The 18,707-nt window shown below is 46.5% G+C and overlaps 1 protein-coding gene across 1 annotated transcript in view; it reads right to left on the bottom strand.

Annotated features, from left to right (window-relative positions):
* Positions 1-18,052, bottom strand: part of GLRX3 (glutaredoxin 3) — a 67,147-nt gene extending 49,095 nt beyond the window's left edge. Inside the window, exons 1-3 of the mRNA XM_040436552.1 lie at positions 17,930-18,052; positions 9,026-9,134; positions 3,800-3,874 (exon numbers count right to left, since the gene is read on the bottom strand). Of these exons, the coding sequence (XP_040292486.1) occupies positions 3,800-3,874; positions 9,026-9,134; positions 17,930-17,994 (249 nt within the window). The 5' untranslated portion in view covers positions 17,995-18,052. The remainder of the gene's footprint in view (positions 1-3,799; positions 3,875-9,025; positions 9,135-17,929) is intronic.
* Between the last annotated feature and the right edge of the window lie 655 nt (positions 18,053-18,707).

The following is an 18,707-nucleotide window of genomic DNA, read 5'->3' as shown; positions in this document are numbered from 1 at the left end:
GAGCAGATTCCAGCACTTGCCCCGCGCTGGGGCTGCTCAATACAGAGTTTAGATCTGATTTTACTCCGGGTCTCTGTGGCTGTATGAAACCATGGACAGAGTCTATTTTACAAAACTTGCTGAATTCATTTTAGAAAACTTGTTGCATTCTAACAATCTTTCCAAAAAATGGTCCACTTTCCCTTAAAACCGGGGCTTTTCAGTCTATGTCCTTATCTGCACCTCCATGAAGATACCTCAGAGGAACCCAAAAGACCCGTCTGTAAAGCCTCATTCCCAAGGACAGCGCACGTCCCCATTCATTTTAATGTGTGTATTCACACATCAGTGTTTTAGCACGGTCCGTGTTTTTAGAACTGTTTCGTTCGTGTTCACGGATCCATCACGCCCCTTAGAGTCTATGGGTCCGTGAAAGCCATGGATGCAACACGGATGCCATCCGTGTTGCATCGGTGTTTCACGGATCATTAGGAAGAGATGCTTTGAAAATAATTTTTCAGCTGTGCAGGGTCAGTGAAACACGGATGGCACATGGACAGCAAAAAACGGACACGGACCCAACACGGATGCTTCATGGACAGCTTCCCGGATGCATCACTGACTACCTTCTCATGGATTAGTGCACGGACATGGACGTGCGAATGAGGCTTAAGTCAAATGAGTTCCAGAGGCATCGTATCCTGCAGTTGCGGTTTCTGTTATAAACCGTAAAGCACAATGCAGGTGTGAACAGAGCCTCAGTTTATGTCAGGGTGGACATTAGAAAGATTTTCTGACATATACCGTACCTCAGACGGATGCCTCATAGACAGTGATATAGATTGCCTATTGCCCGCCATGTAATAAAATGTCTAAATGTGTATATATATATATATCAGGGGTGTGGAATTCCTATCGCCCGACGCCCGGGACATGCAGTTCCGGGCGCCGGGCAAGTAGTTTGAACAGTTGTTTAGCACTGTGCGGGCAAGTAGCAGGGACATGTCGGTTGGGCAGTAATAGGAGCGGTCATATGCTTGCCGCGAGCTGACCGCTCCTACATCTATGTCAGCCTGCCCCTGCATCGTGGGCTCAGTTCAGTCACAGCACACAATAGCAGAGACGCTGGCAGCAGGGAGGGGAGGGGCTCGGGAGGAGGAGTGTAATCTGATCCTAGAGTGGAAGCTGCTTCTGCCAGCCCCTCCCCTCCCCGCCCACCAACCAATCAGAGCTGAGGCAAGGCAAGCACTAGCAGCTCTGAGCCGTCTGTACAGGGAGTTAGAATAGAAATGAATCGAATGAGTCACAAGTTAAAAGAATCTAAAGATCAGCAGGAGCAGAGAGATAAGAGAAGTGACAGATGACACACAGTATAGATTACAGGGTAAATTAACCCTTTAGGATCAAATTGGCTTCTCAGGAGAAGACAATAGATTCCAGAACTGTAAGGGTTACATAGCATCATAAATCAGTATAATGCTATGTGACCCCAGTCAGCGCTTGCAGGTCAGGCCGGGAACGCTCATCTGCAGGGGTGTCAGAAATAAAGGTTGTGCTGTCTGTCTTCTGAGGCTCTGGCCCTGCCTGCAATCTGCACTGCACGTGGCACTTGATAAACTATAATGTCTCCCTCTTGCCCCCATACAGTATAACGTCACCAAGCGGCTGCCCCCGCACAGTATAACGTCACCCTGTGGCCCCCACCCCCATACAATATAACGTCTCCCTGTGGCCCCCACCCCCATACAGCATAACATCTCCTTGTGGCCCCCGCCCCATACAGTATAACATCGCCTTGTGGCCCCCACCCCCATACAGTATAACGTTAGTATAAGTTCAGGACAAGTAGATGGTCATGAGGGACAAGTAGATTGAGCCCCCACTTTAGTTTTTTTTTAAATTTCCACACGTGTGTGTGTGTGTGTGTGTGTGTGTGTGTGTGTGTGTGTGTGTGTATATATATATATATATATATATATATATATATAGTCAGGTCCATAAATATTGGGACATTGACACATTTCTAACATTTTTGGCTCTATACACCACCACAATGGTTTTGAAATGAAACAAACAAGATGTGCTTTACCTGCAGACTGGCAGCTTTACTTTGAGGGTATTTGCATCCAAATCAGGCGAACGGTGTAGGAATTACAACAGTTTACATATGTGCCTCCCACTTGTGAAGGTCCCAAAAGTAATGGGACAGAATAATAATCATAAATCAAACTTTCACTTTTTAATACTTGGTTGCAAATCCTTTGCAGTTAATTACAGCCTGAAGTCTGGAACGCATAGACATCACCAGACGCTGGGTTTCATCCCTGGTGATGCTCTGCCAGGCCTCTACTGCAACTGTCTTCAGTTCCTGCTTGTTCTTGGGGCATTTTCCCTTCAGTTTTGTCTTCAGCAAGTGAAATGCATGCTCAATCGGATTCAGGTCCGGTGATTGACTTGGCCATTGCATAACATTCCACTTCTTTCCCTTAAAAAACTCTTTGGTTGCTTTTGCAGTATGCTTTGGGTCATTGTCCATCTGCACTGTGAAGCGCCGTCCAATGAGTTCTGAAGCATTTGGCTGAATATGAGCAGATAATATTGCCTGAAACACTTCAGAATTGATCCTGCTGCTTTTGTCAGCAGTCACATCACCAGCAAATACAAGAGAACCAGTTCCATTGGCAGCCATACATGCCCACGCCATGACACTACTACCACCATGCTTCATTGATGAGGTGGTATGCTTAGGATCAAGGACAGTTCCTTTCCTTCTCCATACTCTTCTCTTCCCATCACTCTGGTACAAGTTGATCTTGGTCTCATCTGTCCATAGGATGTTGTTCCAGAACTGTGAAGGCTTTTTTAGATGTCGTTTGGCAAACTCTAATCTGGCCTTCCTGTTTTTGAGGTTCACCAATGGTTTACCTCTTGTGGTGAACCCTCTGTATTATCTCTGGTGAAGTCTTCTCTTGATTGTTGACTTTGACACACATACACCTACCTCCTGGAGAGTGTTCTTGATCTGGCCAACTGTTGTGAAGGGTGTTTTCTTCACCAGGGAAAGAATTCTTCAGTCATCCACCACAGCTGTTTTCCGTGGTCTTCCGGGTCATTTGGTGTTGCTGAGCTCACCGGTGCGTTCCTTCTTTTTAATAATGTTCCAAACAGTTGTTTTGGCCACGCCTAATGTTTTTGCTATCTCCCTGATGGGTTTGTTGTGTTTTTTCAGCCTAATGATGGCTTGCTTCACTGATAGTGACAGCTCTTTGGATCTCATCTTGAGAGTTGACAGCAACAGATTCCAAATGCAAATAGCACACTTGAAATGAACTCTGGACCTTTTATCTGCTCATTGTAATTGGGATAATGAAGGAATAAGACACACCTGGCCATGGAACAGCTGAGAAGACAATTGTCCCATTACTTTTGTCCCTTAACAAGTGGGAGGCACATATGTAAACTGTTGTAATTCCTGCACCGTTCACCTGATTTGGATGTAAATACCCTCAAATTAAAGCTGACAGTCTGCAGGTAAAGCATCTTGTTCGTTTCATTTCAAATCCATTGTGGTGGTGTATAGAGCCAAAAATGTTAGAATTGTGTCGATGTCCCAATATTTATGGACCTGACTGTACATACACACACTAAACAGTGTAGTATTAAACACTACACATAGCCCATTCATCTATTTCATTGGGTGAAGATCTTTCTAAATATTAATGCAAAGTCGAGCATTATATAGACAGAAAACAAAAGATACAAAAAAGTCACCTACACGCCATACACACATCATATTATGCATTTCAGTCACGCTTCTTACCTTAAAAAACAAGAACGTTGGCACAGAGGAGATCTCGTACTTTTCCGACACTTCAGGAATGGCTTCGGCTTCGAGCTTCAAATAATAAAAAAAAAAAAGGGAAGAAAAAAAAAAAAAATGAATAAAAAAACTAAACAAAAAAAAAAACACAATGTTGAAGTAATTTTATTTTCATGTCCCTTTTTATGGCACGTGTTTAGAAAACCCTCGCAGGGATACTCAGGGTGCTTAAAATGGACTTGAATGCAAAAACTTTGCAAGTCATTTGCATTTAAATGAGCCTCGCCGGGCTGCCCCTGTCATCCACTGAGCTTGCACTATGACAAAACAGGTTCAAGGGTTCTTATTTTGTTGCACATTTCAAGAGATGCCCCGAGGCGGCAAATAAAATTTTTGGTGCACTAGTGACCTAGTAAATTTTCAATCATATGCAGCTACTACTATATTGAAATCCATAAATCACTGACCCCAGTTATGTCATGATTACAGTGCTTATTTTCTGCCCAGAGCAATTCTCGCTGTTTGCTCTATTGACTAATTCCGAGAGGCAGTACATCAAGGCTGACATTTGCAGCTCTCTGCAAATTATGAAGCAAAAAAAAAAAAAAAAAGGGGGGAAAGGAGTATTTCTTCAATAAGCTATTGATGTCTTGTAAATTTTACGCTTAACCCTTCGCGCTGCAGCTCGTTTCTGAGCAGAGCAATGAGCAATAACGTTCGGTGACAAATGGCAGGAGACAATCGAACATCAGTCCGGGAGGGAAGGGGGGGGGGGGCGCAGCAGAGGGGAGCGGAGATTTCAGGAAAGGTTTATTGAAGGGGAGAGCAAGGACAGCCATGATGTGAAAAAGTTTCTCCATCTTTGATTCTGCCCTCGCCTTCTATGGTGCAGTAAGGCGCGCTCACATTTCCACGTCCGTGAAAAACCCGTCCGTGTTTCATCCATGAAGATGTCCATGAACAATCAGTGTCCGTTTTTTTGCCCTCCGTGTGTCAGCCATATCCCACGGACAGCGCTTATTCACTTCCAGAGCATCTCCTACCAATGGTCCATGAAACACGGACAGAACACGGATGCCATCCCTATTGTCAGCCCAAAGGCTTCCATAGGTGGATGTACTCCGCATCAAGGACTAAAGTAGTGCACGTCTGGGATTTTAACACTGACACGGAACAAACACAATGGGGGACATTTATCAAACGCCACAATTGTGGTGTAAAAAAAGTCGCGGCATCTGTGCACCATAATGTACGACTTTTTGAGCTTCTCAACACTTTCCTGAAGCGCAGCAAAAAGGTGCGAGGCTCCACGGAAAGGCGGGCTGGCTTCGGAAGCTTTAGCTGAAGTGTACGCCACCCTGTAGCTGGCGTAGACTCCACTTTCTGGCGCCCAGCAGGGCAGTGATGCGCCAGATTTATTAAGAGGCTTCTACCATGGTCGCTAATTGGAACTTCTATTAAGCTGCACTAAAGCGAAAAACAGACAATCTCAGTATCGAACCGAACCAGGTATAAAAGTATGGAGACTTCAATACCCGCTGCAGCGTCCCTAATAATGACACACTGCAGATTAACCACTTGTGGACCGCCAGATGACGTTAAACATCCGGCATATACACACAGTTGCAGGGGGGGCAGGTCACAGTGACAGACGGGCTCCCCATAGAGACTTTACTATTGTCTGGACTCCCGATCACTAGCTTCACCCCTGGCAATCCGAAACTACATACCCCTATAGAACTAAAGAGGACACAAATGAGAGAATGAAAGAATTTTTGTTGCACTTTGTGCCTTTAACCCCCGGAAGTTTTTATTTGTGTTTTTTTTTTGCATTTTCGTTTTGCGCTCCCTGCCTTCCCAGAGCCATAACTTTTTTTATTTGTCTGTTCACATAGCCAAACGAGGGCTTGTTTTTTGCGGGACAAGTTGTACTTTCCAACGCCACCATTTAAAAGGCTTGCATAGTAAAGTATCAATTTTCACAGATGACACTTAGGCCTCTTTCACACTTGCGTTGTCCGGATCCGGCGTGTACTCCACTTGCCGGAATTACACGCCGGATCCGGAAAAACGCAAGTGTACTGAAAGCATTTGAAGACGGAACCGTCTTCCAAATGCGTTCAGTGTTACTATGGCACCCAGGACGCTATTAAAGTCCTGGTTGCCATAGTAGGAGCGGGGAGCGGGGGAGCGGTATACTTACAGTCCGTGCGGCTCCCGGGGCGCTCCAGCGTGACGTCAGAGCGCCCCATGCGCATGGATGACGTGATCCATGTGATCACATGATCCATGCGCCTGGGGCGCCCTGACGTCACTCTGGAGCGCCCGGGGAGCCGCACGAACGGTAAGTATGCTGCTCCCCCGCTCCCCGCTACACTTTACCATGGCTGCCAGGACTTTAGCGTCCCGGCAGCCATGGTAACCACTCTGAAAAAGCTAAATGTCGGCTCCGGCAATGCGCCGAAACGACGTTTAGCTTAAGGCCGGATCCGGATCAATGCCTTTCAATGGGCATTAATTCCGGATCCGGCCTTGCGGCAAGTGTTCCGGATTTTTGGCCGGAGCAAAAAGCGCAGCATGCTGCGGTATTTTCTCCGGCCAAAAAACGTTCCGTTCCGGAACTGAAGACATCCTGATGCATCCTGAACGGATTTCTCTCAATTCAGAATGCATTAGGATAATCCTGATCAGGATTCTTCCGGCATAGAGCCCCGACGACGGAACTCTATGCCGGAAGACAAGAACGCAAGTGTGAAAGAGCCTTAAAAGCAATTTACACAGAAGAGGACAGTATACTACTACAGAGCGATCTGGATAGACTGGAGGCTTGGGCAGATACGTGGCAGATGAGGTTTACAAATGTAAGGTTATGCACATGGGAAGGAATAATGCAAGTCACCCGTACATACTAAATGGTAAAACACTGGGTAACACGGACATGGATGTAGGAATTTTAATAAACAGCAAACTAAGCTGCAAAAACCAGTGTCAGGCAGCTGCTGCCAAGGCCAATAAGATAATGGGTTGCATCAGAAGGGGCATAGATGCCCGTGATAAGAACATAGTCCTACTACTTTACAAATCATTAGTCAGACCACACATGGAGGACTGTGTACAGTTCTGGGCTCCTGTAAACAAGGCAGACATAGCAGAGCTGGAGAGGGTCCAGAGGAGGGCAACTAAAGTAATAACTGGAATGGGGCAACTACAGTACCCTGAAAGATTATCAAAATTAGGGTTATTCACTTTAGAAAAAAGACGACTGAGGGGAGATCTAATTACTATGTATAAATATATCAGGGGGCAGTACAGAGATCTCTCCCATATTTATCCCTAGGACTGTGACTGTGACAAGGGGACATCCTCTGCGTCTGGAGGAAAGAAGGTTTGTACACAAACATAGAAGAGGATTCTTTACGGTAAGAGCAGTGAGACTATGGAGCTCTCTGCCTGAGGAGGTGGTGATGGGGAGTACAATAAAGGAATTCAAGAGGGGCCTGGATGTGTTTCTGGAGCGTAATAATATTACAGGCTATAGCTACTAGAGAGGGGTCGTTGATCCAGGGAGCTATTCTGATTGCCTGATTGGAGTCGGGAAGGAATTTTTTATTCCCCTAAAGTGGGGAAAATTGGCTTCTACCTCACAGTTTTTTTTTTGCCTTCCTCTGGATCCACTTGCAGGATAACAGGCCGAACTGGATGGACAGATGTCTTTTTTTGGCCTTATGTACTATGTTACCATTTAATACTGCATATGATGTAGTGGGAAACGCGAAAAAAATTCCAAATGTGGTGAAATTGAAAAAAAATTAAAAAATTGCTATTCTACCACAGTTTTACAGGTTTTTTATTTATGACGTTCGATGTGCGATAAAACTGACCGGTTACTTTTATTCTACAGGTCAGTATGAATCCGGTGATACCTTGTATGTATAGTTTCTCTTGTGTATTGATAGTGAAAAAAAAATTAAAAAGTGGGAAAAAAAAATCAGTTTTTTTTTGTCGCCATATTTTGACCCCTATAACTTTTATGTAATTATGTGTACGGAGCTGTGTGGGGGCTCATTTTTTGCAGGGTGATCTAAACTTTTCATTGATACCATTCTGGGGTGTGTATGACTTTTTGATCACTTTTTATAAAAAAAAATTGTAGAAAATGAAGCGACCAAAAACGGTGAGTCGCCATTTTGACGCTTTTTTCCGATTTGCTGTTTGGGGAATATATTTTTATACTATGGGCGTTTTCACATATCACAACACCCATGATGTGTAATTTTTTTTGTTTTTTTATTCTTTTTTTTATTTATTTTTTAACTTTATTTTTGCTGTTTTTACACTGTTTTTTATAGTTCCCATAGGAAACTATAGCAATCAATCATCTGATTGCTATGATCATGGACTCAAATGCACTTGCATTGGAGTCCATGATGATTTTACTACTTTCCTATGGAGCCCTATTACAGGCAAGGGCTCCATAGAAAATACTATGCATTAACAGAGACAGGGGCTGCTGCACACACGCGCCAGCTCCTCCGATCGCCGCACGGGGGAGCCAAAGCACCACCAACAGCGCGCGCTGTTGGTTTTCAGCATGCTCAGATGCCGTGGTCAGGATTGACCACAGCATCTGAGGGGTTAAATGTATGCGATCGGCATTACAGCGGGTTGCGGACATGTGCTGCAGGTGTCTGCTTTAAGAAGCAGACTGCCACCCGCGGCTCAGGAGCGGGCGCCATCTTTAAAGACCCGCCCAGCGCCGTACTATTACAGCGCTGGGCGGGAAGGGGGTTTAAAAATTTTTTTATAAAATAGGAAAAAATTTGAAAAACAGACTGCATTTTCTTTTTTACTAAAATAAAAAACGACATAATGAAGCCCTATGTATCAAAAAGTATTTACATAACTGAACGGAAAAAAAAAAGTTATTGCTTTCGATGCCGCGTGCACTAAAAGAAAGTGAAAATGGGTCTGGTCGTGAAGTTAGTTAAAACAGCCTTTGAAATGGTCTCGAACTGGATAAAATCCGCACCACAAGTAAATTTGCGCAGGAGGTTTTTCTCCGCAGTGTATGGAGATCCAAAGTCAAATCAATAACTACTCCAACATTCACATGAAACATGATGTTTTTTTTATTGCTTCTGCAGACGCCAGGGCCAACTGAAGATGGAAGCTGGACCATAAGTATCCGGAATATTCAAGGTCATAAACCTATACATAACACTATACCTTTACAAATGTGACTTCAGGCTGGATCTTGGCCAGTTCAGCCATAACTTCATTCATCTGTGAACACTGAGGAGCCCATGGTGCCCAAAAATGTACAACCAGCAAAGACCTGAAAAACAGAATTGGATCGTATTAGTCAATGGGCAAAGATTTACAAAGTGAAATGCACCAGAATCCAATTTCATACACCAGACATTACAAGGGGGTATACTCTGTTCAGGACACCATAGTGCAGAGCTGGTAAAGTATGGGGGTCATTTACTATCCAGAAATAAGTCTATATTACGCATATTTCTTGCTCAGATTGTGGCGCAAAGGTACCGTAATTTGCGCAGCAATCCTCAACTTTTCCCCATTCATACCAGGTCTAAAAAGGGGAGCATGACACGGGAGGGGAGGGGTCGTCTCGTTCATCATTTTCTACCCCTACTTTAGGCGTAGAAAATGTAAGACAGCAAGAGAGTTGGCTTACAATTAGGCCTCTTTCACACGGGCGTCATGTTTTTTGCCCGGATAAGATGCGGGTGCGTTGCGGGAAAATGCGCGATTTTTCCGCGCGAGTGCAAAACATTGTAATGCGTTTTACACGCGCGTGAGAAAAATCGGCATGTTTGGTACCCAAACCCGGACTTCTTCACAGAAGTTCGGGCTTGGGATCGGTGTTCTGTAGATTGTATTATTTTCCCTTATAACATGGTTATACAGAATGCATAGTACAATAGGGCTGGAGGGGTTAAAAAAATAAAAAATAAAATTTAACTCACCTTAATCCACTTGATCGCGCAGCCGGCATTTCTTCTGTCTTCTTCTTTGCTGTGCACAGGAATAGGACCTTTGATGACGTCACTGTGCTCATCACATGGTCCAATCACACGGTTCATCACCATGGTGAGGGACCATGTGATCGGATCATGTGATGTGACATCACCACAGGTCCTTAGCCGGCAGTTCAACATTACAGAAGAAGACAGAGATCCGCAACTACGCGATCAAGTGGACTCGGTGAGTTATTTATATATTTTTTTTAACCCCTCCATCACTATTTTACTTGCATTCTGTATTCAGAATGCTATTATTTTCCCTTATAACCATGTTATAAGGGAAAATAATACAGATCGGGTCCCCAGCCCGATCGACACCTAGCAACCATGCGTGAAAATCGCACCGCATCCGCACTTGCTTGCGATTTTCACGAGGCCCCATTCACTTCTATGGGGCCTGCGTTGCGTGAAAAACGCAGAATATAGAGCATGCTACGATTTTCACGCAACGCACAAGTGATGCGTGAAAATCACCGCTCGTGTGCACAGCCCCATAGAAATGAATGGGTCGGGATTCAGTGCGGGTGCAATGCGTTCAACTCGCGGAATACTCGCCCGTGTGAAAGGGGCCTTAGACTGGCGCTAGAGAAACCGAAGTTATGTAGAGGTCGGCGCTTCATCATAACTTCAGCGAATTCGCCGCCAGCTATACGGGTTATTAAGACCGGCGTCTAAAACGCCAGTCTTCATAAATGACCCCCTATGTGTCTTGCTCTGCAGGACCTCTCCTGAAGTAAAAGGACACTAGGGTTGTCACTATACCAACATTTTGATTCAATTTCGATACCATAAAAAAGTATTGTGATACTCGATACCACGGCAAAAAAATAAAACACCAAAAAAGCCGCGTGCATTCCACATGTTATGAAACATCCGGCCCATAATAGAACAGTCCTATCCTATTTTTGGGGGGGACAAGGTGACTAAAATGGCAAATTGCGTGTTTTTTTTTTTTTTTTCCTGTCATGGTGTTCACCACATAGGAGATATTTTTAAATATTTTAACAGTTCGACCTTTTTTGATTGTGTTTATTTTTTTATATGTAAAATTGGGAAAGGGGGCGATTTAAACTTGTGTTTTTTATTAAACTTGTGGTTTTTCTTTACTTTAGCCACCTTAGGGGGCTAGAACCCTTGTCCTATTCACCCTAATACAGCTCTATTAGGGTGAATAGGATTTGACACTGTCCCTTCTGCCCTGTGCTAATGAACATGAATATTAGGGCTGCACGATAAATCGAAAAAAATAATCGAATTGCGATAATCGGCAAATGCGATATGGCGATTTGGCCGACCTGAAAATGCCGCGATTATATATGAAGGGGCCCCGCGCACATAACTGGCTTTGTGTGAAAAGTATTTTACTAGTGTGTGAAACAAGCTCTCTCCTATTGATAACAGGTCCAGCCTCTGCACTCACTGTCACGATGAATGCACTGCAGCGAACGGCAGCGAGCTGGCCGGCCGGCGCGCGACGTCACTTAGTAACGCTCCTGCTTCCTGAAGTGGGAGGAGCGTTACTAAGTGACGTCGCACGCCGGCCGGCCAGCTCGCTGCCGTTCGCTGCAGTGCATTCATCGTGACAGTGAGTGCAGAGGCGGCCATGTTATCAATAGGAGAGAGCTTGTTTCACACACTAGTAAAATACTTTTCACACAAAGCCAGTTATGTGCGCAGTTTAGGACACATGAGGGGACACATAGGGCCATGAGGGGGACCAGCATAAGATGCTATATGTCTTATGCTGCCCCCCCCTCATGGCCCTATGTGTCATAGCACACATCCCCTATAACAGCGTCCTCCACAGATGCACCCCATAACAGCGTCCTCCACAGATGCACCCCATAACAGCGTCCTCCACAGATGCACCCCATAACAGCGTCCTCCACAGATGCACCCCATAACAGCGTCCTCCACAGATGCACCCCATAACAGCGTCCTCCACAGATGCACCCCATAACAGCGTCCTCCACAGATGCACCCCATAACAGCGTCCTCCACAGATGCACCCCATAACAGCGTCCTCCACAGATGCACCCCATAACAGCGTCCTCCACAGATGCACCCCATAACAGCGTCCTCCACAGATGCACCCCATAACAGCGTCCTCCACAGATGCACCCCATAACAGCGTCCTCCACAGATGCACCCCATAACAGCGTCCTCCACAGATGCACCCCATAACAGCGTCCTCCACAGATGCACCCCATAACAGCGTCCTCCACAGATGCACCCCATAACAGCGTCCTCCACAGATGCACCCCATAACAGCGTCCTCCACAGATGCACCCCATAACAGCGTCCTCCACAGATCCCCTACAACACAGCGTCCTCCACAGATCCCCCACAACAGTGCATCATCCACAGATCCCCTATAACTATGTCATACCCAGCCGCGTCAGCGGCTCATATGGGAAAATCCAAGCAAATAGACCTCTAGCACAATTCCCTTAAAATATCGCATCGCATATCGTTATCGCAATTTTTATGGCCCTAATCGCAATCGCACAAAATTCCCATATCGTGCAGCCCTAATGAATATAATTTACCCCTAAATATTGTATGCTCGGTTGGGTGCTGACCTCAATGACAGGGCATGGTGATCCGCGACAATTAACCCATCAGGTGTGCCCTGTCACTGAGGCCAGGTGCCGGGTATGTGATACGGCTGGCACCCGCGCATCACAGTGGGGGGGGAGAGACTCCCTCCTTCTCTACTGTGCTGCTGAGGAGAACATGGCGTTGCGCTGGCGTGCCTAGTATCGGAAAATAGCAAATCCCAGTATCGTATCGATCCGGGTCTCAAAGTATTGATTGGGTATTAAAAATTCCATACCCGCTGCATCCCTTAGGCCCCTTTCACACAAGCAAGTTTTCCGCGTGGGTACAATGCGTGACATGAACGCACAGCACCCGCACTGAATCCGGACCCATTCATTTCTATTGGTCTGTGTACATGAGTGTTTTTTTTTCACGCATCAGTTCTGCGTGAAAATCGCAGCATGTTCTATATTCAGCGTTTTTCACGCAGCCCTGGCCCCATAGAAGTTAATGGGGCTTCAGTGAAAAACGCACTGCATCCGGAAGCAAGTGCGGGTATAATGCGTTTTTCAGTGATGGTTGCTAGGAGATGTTGTTTGTAAACCTTCAGTTTTTTATCACACATGTGAAAAACCCATCAAAACACATTGCACGGAAAAAACTGAACGCGATCGCAGATAAAACTGACTGAACTTTGGCATTTTGGTTTCCGTTTGTTTTCGAGATCCGTTCAGGGCTCTCACACGCGGTCCAAAACGGATCAGTTTTGCTCTAATGCATTCTGAATGGATAAGGACCCGCTCAGAATGCATCGGTTTGGCTCCGATCAGTCTCCATTCCGCTCCGGAGGCCGACACCAAAACGCTGCTTGCATTAGGCCTCATGCACTTCAATGGGTCCGCAAAACATGCGGACAGTGCTCCGTGTGCGGTCCACATCCGTTCCGCAGGCCTGCAAAAAAACAGAACATGTCCTATTTTTGTCCACATCACAGACAAGGATAGGACTGGTCTACTGAGGATCAGACCTTCCATTCCGCAACAGACACGGCCGGTATATGTGTTTTTCGGATCCGTGATTTGCAGATCACAAAACACGGTATTGCCGGGTGCATGAGGCCTTAGTAAATACTTTTAATCCTTATGTGATAACAATTCTGAAATATATTTTTTTTTAGGTGTGGTTCCCCCAAATTTATGAATTGACAACTGGGTGTTACCAGTTGGTAGGGGGTCCGGACACAGTGCAATCAGTATTGACAAGGTCAGACTGTGTAGGAACACACCCCTTCAACAACAGGAATGGTAACATCCAGTAATCAATTTGTTCATACATTTCTAAGAGGAGTAACAGAGTACTGGCACAAAATACATAAAAAGATGCTCCAGGATTGTTTTATTATGGGGATTCTGACTGAAGTGAATGGGACGGAGGAGCTACAATCACACCTGATGGTCGCTGCCCATCCAGCGCTGCCTGCGTCGTCAGAGAGAACTATTATCTACAGCAGGCAGGACGGAGCGCAGGGGCCACTGCCAGCAGTGTACGTCGGTCTAATGGCGGTGCATCTCTGACAGGTATTTGCATAGCGCCGTCATACCGCAATATTGTGCTCACAGCATCATTAGTCTTCTGCCCCTCAATCTGTTCCTGTGCCGCGTGTCCAGGGAGCTGCTCAGTCATCACTCTATAGGGGAGGAACATGAGATAGACGGGGCGAGGGGGACGAGGCGCCCCTCAAATCACCACTGTAGCTAATAATATAGTGTGCCGCCCGTATATACCCCCATAACAGTGTGCCACCCGTATATACCCCCATAACAGTGTGCCACCCGTATATACCCCCATAACAGTGTGCCACCCGTATATACCCCCATAACAGTGTGCCACCCGTATATACCCCCATAACAGTGTGCTACCCGTATATACCCCCATAACAGTGTGCCACCCGTATATACCCCCATAACAGTGTGCCACCCGTATATACCCCCATAACAGTGTGCCACCCGTATATACCCCCATAACAGTGTGCCACCCGTATATACCCCCATAACAGTGTGCCACCCGTATATACCCCCATAACAGTGTGCCACCCGTATATACCCCCATAACAGTGTGCCACCCGTATATACCCCCATAACAGTGTGCCACTCATGAGGACGAGTCAGATCGGAGCAGCAGGTCTATGGAGGATGTGACTGGCGAGGGTGGTAGTGGTGGAAGTGATAGGACCGAGCCTATTTCTTAATATGTGATTACTACAGTCAGGTCCATAAATATTGGGACACAACTCTAACATTTTTGGCTCTATACACCACCACAATGGATTTACACATATGCAAACTGTTGTAATTCCTACACCGTTCACCTGATTTGGATGTAAATACCCTCAAATTAAAGCTGACAGTCTGCAGGTAAAGCACATCTTGTTAGTTTCATTTCAAATCCATTGTGGTGGTGTATAGAGCCAAAAATGTTAGAGTTGTGTCGATGTCCCAATATTTATGGACCTGGCTGTATGTCTGGTGCCCGTGTGAGAGGACTCATAATATTGTACCACAAGGCTTTTCTGAAGAGAGATTCCTGCATTCCACTCCTTAGTCTTGCTATGCCCAGAGATGTCACCTTCACAGTAATGCTCACATGCGTGGTAATGCCCAGATGTGCCCCCTTCACACGGTTAATGCCCAGATTTGACCCCTTCACAGGGGTAATGCCCAGATGTGGCCAAAGACAACATCTGCATGGAGTCTGTATGTTCTCCCCGTGTTTGCGTGGCTTTCCTCTGGTTTCCTCCCACACTCCAAAGACATACCGATAGGGACCTTAGATTGTGAGCCCCATTGGGGACAGCGTGATGCTAATGTCTGTAAAGCGCTGAGGAATATAGTAGAGCTACAGAAGTGCATAAAATAAATAAAAATAAAGATGTGTCCCCTTCACAGCAGTAATGCTCACACGTGCCCCCCTCACAGTGTTTGCATTTCTTTCTGGCAAAGTTACCTGGTTCTGGCCCGCAAAATTTATACCATGTCTAGTGCGGCCCTCAGACGAAAAATGGTTGGGCACCACTGACGTATCCTGAGGCTAGGTCATCAATACAGGAAACCGGCCAACCCCTTTAAAGGCTACATTAGGCTGCAGTCACACATCTGCTGGCGTTTTTCCACGGTTTTGCCTTTTCAGTGGTGTTTTTTGCGGTAAAACACCAGCTCCAGATGTTAGCGGAAGGTCTTTGGGAAATAGGAAATGCAGGGCAGACAAGCGCTTTGGTTCATTAAGTGGGGGGGTCCAAAACACAGCACGCCGGGGCTCTTGGTGGTTTTATCAGGTATTTTGACGTCCCCTTTTCTATAGGGCAGGGATGCCCAACCTGGGAAGGGGGGGGCTGTCGGAGGATGCGCCTAAATTATGACGAGGCGTGCATGGACCTGAGGTAGAGACTACTCCAGTTTTTACTCCTCTTTAATGTCCATTTTCAGACATAAATGATAGTAAATTTGCCAGTGGAGAGGACGGCTAACAACACATGTGCGACAAAATATTAGCACATGGCCATTCAAAAAGTTACAAAAAGGGGTGGCCAAAATCTAGCATAAATGACCCCCCACTGTTTCCACAAAGAAGCCTAAAAAAAAATAGCATAGCAAAAAAATAAAAAAAATAAAAAACGCCAATTCCAAATTAGTGCTTGTAGAGACCCTTATAATGTCATATACTCCATTCACAGCCACAGCTGCACCAAACAAATCCTCCTGCTGTTCTCTTCCCCCCCCCCTCCCCATTATACATTGATAGCCTATGCCAAGAATAGGTCACCAATGCAGAATCCTAGAAAACCCTTGGTGTTAGGACAGTATAGACGCACTCCAGTTACTGGCCAGCATTCTGAATGCAGCTCTGCAGGTGAATAGAGCATAGGACATGAGGGCAGCAGAAGTAAAGCGACTACAGACTTAGGCCTCTTGCACACGAACGTGCAGTGTTTTGCTGTCCGCAAAACACGGATGCCGCCAGGTGCGTTCTGCAATTTGCGGAACGGAACATACGGCCCATTATAGAAATGCCTATTCTTGTCAGCAAAACGGACAAGAATAGGACATGATCTATAATTTTTGCAGAGCAACGGATGCGGACAACACACGGAGTGCTGTCCGCATCTTTTGCAGCCCCATTGAAGTGAATCAGGCCTTAGGCCTCTTGCACACAAACTTATTTTCTTTCCGTGTCCGTTCTTTTTGCGGTCCGTATGCGGAACCATTTATTTCAATGGGTCCGCAAATAAAACGGAAGGTACTCCGTGTGCTTCCCGCTTCCGTATTTCTGTTCCGCTAAAGGATAGAACATGTCCTATTATTGTCCGCATTACAGACAAGGATAGGACTCTTCTATTAGAGGCCGGCTGTTCCTTTCCGCAAAATACGGAATGCACATGGACGTTATCCGTATTTTTTTGCGCACCGCAAAATACATACGGTCGTGTGCAAGAGGCCTTAGAGGAGACACGTTCAAGGGGTTTTCCTACTGCGATTATTTATGCCCTGTCCTCAGGATAGGATAGGCGACAAGGGTCTGACCGCTGGGGTCCCAGCTGATCACGAGAACAGGGGCCCGTGCTCTCCGTTTGATTGGAGCTCCATTCACCTCTATGAGACTGATGTAAGAGCGGTCGGCTATCTCTGGCGGCCCCAAAGAGCTGGACGGAGCGGCGGTGTGCATGTTTTTTGACACCGATCCATTCAGAAGGGGGGGGGGGGGGGGGGGGGGGGGGGGGCATGGGCTCCCAATCTAATGATCACCAGGGGCCCCAATGGTTCGACCCCTGCTGATCAGACAGATCCCAGGGATCAGCAACCTCTGGCACTCCAGCTGTTCCGAAACGACAACTCCCAGAATCTTCCTTTTACTTCTATGGGAGTTGCAAGAACTGTCGAGTAAGTGTGCACGTTGGGAGGTTGCCAATCGCTGCCCTACCCGATGCACGCCTCAGGGCACGTATCCATAAGGCCCACTTTGCACCCCATTTTGTGGGATACCAGGGAGTCTACGTCTTTGTTCACACTGTATTACAGAGGCTGGAAATGACGGGTCAGACTTTTTTTTATATTTTTCGTGTATATTTTACCGCCTGTTCGATGCCGACCATCTTCAGAGCGCGTTCCAGGCAGGACGCACACGCGCATCACTCTCCTTTTACAAATGTGTCCCTAATTTTAAAATCAGCGCCGTGTGGACGACATCGTGTACCTGCTGCTGGTGACATCATAAAATGTTATGTGAACCATGGCGATTATGAGCGACGTATGCGGCACCTGTCAGAGGTAGACATACCGCAGTGTGAACAGCGCCTTATAACGCTATTGTACCCAGTGCACTGTACACATGAGGAATGGGGCACAGAGGCATGCTGGGACTTGCAGTTCCACAATACTCAAAGGCCAAAGGTCAGACAGCCCTATAGTGCCCCCCCTCATGGCTGCCGCACTGCATGGTGGTCCCCCCTCCTCATACACAGTCTGCCCCCTTTCCGCCGCACACGTACTTGTCACTCTTCTGTAAAAGCTCCTCAAAATGCCCCACGGAGCCGACCTGCAACACCGCCGCCATGTTGCCGGGAAGTACTGCACACAGCGGAGCGCCGAGCGATCGATCCGGTGTCTAGAAGTGTCTATGCGCCTGACCGAGGCCCCGCCTCTAGGACAGCCAGACCTTGCTGGCCGAGCGCAGAGATCGGGATGCGCTGTGTGGGCTGCAGGGCAGGGAGGTGACTTCTAACACTTCCCCATTTCTTCACATGGTCCTCTCCTCTCCTGACTTGTCTGGTTTAGTAAATACTTATGGGTTTCCCATGAAATAAAAATTCTATAGTATCTTTTCAAAACTTTGTGCCCTATTGTTCCTCCTGGAAATTAAATTAGATAAATTGAAAACTGGGTGTTACCATTCCCCGTGTCAATAGGGCTGAGGGTTACCCCACCTACCTGTTAGCACCGATCGGACTGCGGAGGGCTTCCACTATTGACAAAAGTAACACCCAGTTTTCAATTTAGCTATACATTTCCAGGAGGAATAATGGAGGAACAGCACCACATTATTTCATGGGAAATACAAGTAATAAGCAAAACAGACATCAGAAGGATGTGGCTTTCTTTTTTTAATATCTGCAAGCTGCTTACAGGTGTCACATAGACTACAAGGACAGAACGGCCATTGCTCCGTCTGGTCTCCTCCATTAGTCCACCTTGTGACCCCCCCCCCCCCCCCCCCCCCCCCCCTCTTCCCATCAGATATGGATGTAGCAGAGTGGAGTCCGGTGAGGT

This window comes from Bufo bufo, chromosome 6, assembly GCF_905171765.1.
Source record: "Bufo bufo chromosome 6, aBufBuf1.1, whole genome shotgun sequence".
Classification (NCBI taxonomy): domain Eukaryota; kingdom Metazoa; phylum Chordata; class Amphibia; order Anura; family Bufonidae; genus Bufo; species Bufo bufo.
Note: the sequence above shows the minus strand (reverse complement) of the source record. Positions and strands in the feature narration are given on the sequence as shown.